This window comes from Oculina patagonica, chromosome 4 (genome assembly GCF_052425735.1).
Source record: "Oculina patagonica isolate OP01 chromosome 4, crgOcupat, whole genome shotgun sequence".
In the NCBI taxonomy this organism is placed as follows: Eukaryota; Metazoa; Cnidaria; class Anthozoa; order Scleractinia; family Oculinidae; genus Oculina; species Oculina patagonica.
This window is the reverse complement of record NC_135761.1, coordinates 35,928,312-35,933,369: the sequence shown is the minus strand read 5'-3', so window position 1 is coordinate 35,933,369 and position 5,058 is coordinate 35,928,312. Positions and strand designations below refer to the sequence as shown.

The 5,058-nt window shown below is 42.1% G+C and overlaps 1 protein-coding gene across 1 annotated transcript; it reads right to left on the bottom strand.

Annotated features, from left to right (window-relative positions):
• Nucleotides 1-833: 833 nt before the first annotated feature.
• LOC144652305 (uncharacterized) lies at nt 834-2,783 on the bottom strand. The gene is made up of 2 exons (XM_078512348.1): nt 2,416-2,783; nt 834-1,564 (listed from the first exon to the last, which is right to left on the bottom strand). Exons 1-2 carry the CDS (start codon nt 2,605-2,607, stop codon nt 1,046-1,048), a joined length of 711 nt encoding a protein of 236 aa, XP_078368474.1. The 5' UTR covers nt 2,608-2,783; the 3' UTR covers nt 834-1,045.
• Nucleotides 2,784-5,058: the final 2,275 nt, after the last annotated feature.

Here is a 5,058-nt window from a genome sequence, read left to right as displayed (position 1 = left end):
ATGTAAGCACTGGCCTTCCAGCCAAAAGGAATAGTTTTATATGTAAAAAACCAGCCCTTCCACGCCAAACCAAAATATGTTGTACTCTCGGGAGATAACAGAACATGATTGTATCCGCTGTTATCGTCAAAGACCGATTGAAAATGTCCATGAGACACGTAACGAGGAAGGTTGGAAATGTAGTCAAGGGAAAGAGGAAGGTCCTTAATCCACAAGTTCAGGAAACGCTCATCATGGCACATTCGTGGTTTGGAAGGCTCAACGGTAATAGGCATAACAAGATGAGGCGGTGCCACTTCACCAATTTTGCCCCAAATTGAAAGTGACCCATTGGAAACGCGCTCCAAAATAGTTGCACTAATAAAATCTTCAAATTGCCCGCAAACCTTGCTATTAGGGAAGATCGCAGGTGGAGGAAAAGGAAGGTTGTAGAAATTTCCTTGAAATTCTCCCTTGAAATGAACGAAAAAATCGGACTCCTTGACACCATGAGAAATATAATCGTATATTTCCTGACGCTTAGGATAATCTTCAAGGACCCAAAGCCACTGCGGCAGGTGGCGGTGTATATCCCCAGCCACAAACGCTTTTGGATCGCGGAACAGAACTTGTGTGGGGGATGCGAAAACAGAACCACACAAAACCATTTCCAACGAAGGGTTGGGACCCGCCATGCGGGGTTTTTCCCCTTTCCAATCACACCAATCGAGCTTAGTAGGCATCACTCTCTTGGGATCAAATTCTAAATGAGGTCTTTTGAGTCCTTTAAGGCCTTGAGAAAATACGAAAACTAAATAATAGGGCAATAACAGCAACTAGGAAAGGGGAAAAACCAACCGCACGGCAAGCACCGAAAAACCCCGTCTAGGACAGAGCAAAGGTTTAAGATAACCCCTTCGGGACCAGCCGGAAGTTGGCTGAAAAAACAAATATACATGCATATACAGAAAGCAATTTATTTTATTGGTAAAGAAAACTAATACAATGCCGTCGTTGCCAATGCAACAATAAATGCAAAAAATCACAAGCAACACATTGGAAAAAATCACTTGCAAAAAGACTCCTGGCAGTCACCCGCAAGGTGGCCAACTTTATTGCAAGAAAAACAACGCCTCCTATCAAAGTAGTAAGGGCTCGGGTTCCATCCACGACGGCCCCGACGCGATCCAGAATAACCACTGAGAGGGGGCTTGGGTGGAGTATCCCGCCACAAAGGAAAGAGCGCGCCCTGTGCAGGGTTGGACTTCATAATCTTTCCAATCTGCTGTGCGACATCTCTATCCTCTTTGTCTCCGAGGCGATGAATCACCACACGCGCCATATTAGGGGAGCTGACCAAGGGGCGGCACTGCTTAAAAATGGCTTCGAATTTCTTTTTATCAGCATGGCCCGATTCCCTTGCGTAGTCTGCTAGCTGCTCAAGACTGGCCAGAAGAGTAAACGGATCAATAAGATCCCTTGGCCTGTTTGCCAAACGCTTAACGGTCTCAAGGGCTTGATCCACTTTCGAAGCCTCAAGCATTTGCTGAAGTTGTCTAACCTTCTCCAAAACTTCATTAATTCCCTGAAAGAAGAACCATTTTGAAAAAATTAACTCATTTCTCGCCTTGAGGTGCACTTCTCACCTATCTTTATTTACTTGCATTTTCATTTTTATTCGTTTCCTGGCCTTTTCCTCTAAATTTCTTTCTTCTCTTCCTTGTTTCATTCGTTCTTTCCTTCTTCCTTTTTTATTTCCTGTCATCTTCCTTTTCTTCTTCCTTTCTCCTTTCCTATTTTTTTCTTCTTCTTCTTCCTTTTGTATTTCTACTTTTCTTCCCTCATTTCTTCTTCTTTTTCTCTTTTTAGTATTTCTTTACTTTTATTTCCTTTTTTTCTATCCTATTCTCCTTTTCTTTTCTTTCATTTTTTTTCTTTTCTTTTCTTCTGCACCTTTCCGTAAACCCACGTGACAATGACAATACAATAAAAAGTTAGCAGTGAAGTACGAAATAAACCGACCAAACAAAGGAAAATGAAAGAAACCATGAATGGATGCTAAAGCAAAACTCTCGCGAGAAAAAAGGAGTGGAGGCGGCGGCGAACAAAGCAAACTTGCGAGGAAATAAAAGAAACAAAAACAATAACACCTGAAGCGGAGGTGTGAAAACGACTAAATAAGGAGGCGCTATATGAAAAACAAACTTAACAAACAAATGGAGGGAATACCAGAAAAACCGAACAAACTGCGCAAACCGTGCCAAGAAAACACGCCAGAACGATATAGACACAAACGAAGGATGCGGCCCCCCTCAAAAAAGTAACGAAACCCGATAAAGTAAAACACACTAAGCTAACAAAAATACCAAAACCGAACATAAAACGCAAAACAAGGGGCCAAAATACAAGCTAAGACCAAAAAATTAGAAAACAAACCTGAGGAAGTTGTTGAGCCTCTTGAGCTTGTCCCTGAGCAGGCTGGTCGACATTTGCCACGTTCACAGCTTGAGGTTCTTGCACAGGTAATTGAGCCGGAGCAGGCGCCACAGCGTCAGCATTTTCGCCTGGTAGGTCGTCGAGACGGGCAGCCAAAGCTGCGGCGTCTGGTGCAGCAGGAACTTGAGGCATTGCTGACGAAGAAACAAGTAGAGGAAGGCGCAGCGATGAAACAGAGGGAAAAAAGCCGAGACGTGAGTCCTCCAGCAATTCACGAAAAGACAGAGTACACGTGTATTGAGAAGCCCAATAGATATATGCACATGGTCAGCGGTATGACATGTGATCGCCATAAATAACTAGGCCCGTGGAATAAAGAATTAGGGCGATTGTTAGCGCGGGCCCCGGTGAGAATAGCAATGGTTGTATCACTCACGAACGGAAAATTTCTGAGCTCTTCCAGTGACCTTGCTGTTGGATTCAGGGTTTGCACCTGGACAGGGCAGGCGAGGCGTGCAGCTTTGAAAGCTCTTACTGTGTCATGGAACTGGACACTGAACTTCTGTTGGAAAAATTGTAGGCCTGGTTGGATGCAAGCCTTTGCCTGCACCATTAATCGATTGAACTGTACAGCATTTTCACTAGCAATTTCCGAAGCAACAGCAGTGGTATTTGGGTAGTTGTCAACTGCAACAGCTTGGGTAACAGCTGACAGCCTCTCATAGCAAGTAAAAATGAGTGGGCCATCCCCTTCAAGATAGTATGTTGCATTAACAAAGTGTAACCCTGCATCCACAAGGGCAGCCAGATCTAAACGCAACTTCTGGCGTTTCTGTTGGTAAAGTCGACCGGCTTGCATGTTCTTTCTGATCTCTTCTCTTCAAACACTCCATTATGGTCTGGCTCTTCAATTTGTTTTTGGCAATATCGGAAAGGCCTTTCTCGTGCTTCTTAGATTTCACATGCTTGTCTATGGAACTTTTCTTGTTAGAAATGAATTCACTGCAAGCATTACACCGCAATTTTCCGTTTACATTGCAAAGGTGTTGGTTTGGATATTCCTTTATCCGATCCCATACACTTGTCTTCACAGATCTCTGACTCTGACTCCCTCTCTGCTTGTACTTCCCTTCGTTGACATATAGCTTTCGCTTACAATTAACGGCAGCACCAGCTGGAGCACGAAGACTCGCGCCAGCATTTGTCGCAATCAAAATTGGATCTTCTTCTTCCTCAGATTCTGTTTCTTCTTGTGCAACAACTTCGTTTTCTCCGGCGTCCTGCGATATTAAATCTATTAAATCGCCGTCCGCCATTTTGAGGAAGAACACGCTGCCGACGCTGGGCAACCAGGCCAAGAAAGCCTGGGCGACCAGGCAGTGGTAGTGAACCGAAAATAACTGGGGACGAGGTGGGCTTATGATGTCCTCTCAACACCTCCTCAACACCCGTTCCCTGCTAGTATGCAAAGTATCAATGTTTTTACAGAAATAGATGTTTCCTTTTCAAAATTTCAACCACATGTTAATTTTTGTGATTCTTATTAGTCATATCAATACAAAGTTGCTCAAAAGTTGCTCAGAAAGCCAAAAGTTGCTCAAGGTTGTTAAAATTGGGAAAAGTTGCTCCAAACGCCAAAAGTTGCTCAAAAGTTGCCGAGCACAATCTGTCTGGGCCTAGTCTGGGATAGGGTATAGAAATCAGCACAGCGAGTTTTGGTCTCGAAGAAGGTATCATTTGCCAGAAAACTGATCAGTAGTATGAGAAATGAAGTCCAGAATAGGAATGGAAAATCGCAAGAGGAAGAGGCCTTTTACAATCTAAATAAAATCCTTATGGTAATGTTGTTGACAGATGGTTTTATAGTGACACAGTTCCAAAAACGGCAAGTCTAGGATAAAGTAGTGATTTCGGCGTTCAGTCTAGTTAAGGTTGCAAAATCAGCTGAACAGCGTCTAGTATAGGGTATGGGTTTCAGAGTGCAAGCAGCGTTTTGAACTAAAGTCCCCCCCCCCGGGCTCTGCCCCTTATTAAAGCAGCAGCTATTTACACACAATGTACATGTAGGAAGTAAATCCATTTCTAAGTTATACCAGCAATGAACAGTGTGAACCCTAGTAAAAAGCTTAGTCTTAATACTGGTTCAACCTGGGAACTGAGTTTGTACCAACGAAAAAGATAAAGTTTATTTGGAGATCCAATTTGGCTTCAGTAATTGGGAAAAGGAGCCCAAAAAGTTAACTTGTTAGGTTGATTAGAGCAATATTCTGAATTTTCTGTAAATTTGAAAAGAGACTTGTATGTTGGCGTAATGTGTTAAGTGTGGACACTGGTTGACTCGTTTGAATTACATAAATCTGCATTAACCTTTCACTATAGGTGAGAGTATACAAGTAGTAGTAATAATAATAATATCTTTTATGTAGACACATTAAATTTACAGAATAGCTGATGTGGTCATGTATAAGTTAACTAAGAAATAAATCATAACAAAAATAACACCGGCTAAGATAAATAGAAATACTAAACTAAACTTATTTACAATACAGATATTTACAATTTTAAATATTTACATGCACTAGCCTATTTACAATTTTCCATTTACAATATCAAGATTTTTGATGGCCTTTAGTTCTATATTAT

Coding starts and splice junctions, on each gene's coding strand:
- LOC144652305 (XM_078512348.1), bottom strand. CDS start 2,607: ATGCCTCAAGTTCCTGCTGCACCAGACGCCGCAGCTTTGGCTGCCCGT. Junction 1,565..2,415: donor AGGCTCAACAACTTCCTCAG/GTTTGTTTTCTA, acceptor TTCTTCTTTCAG/GGAATTAATGAAGTTTTGGA.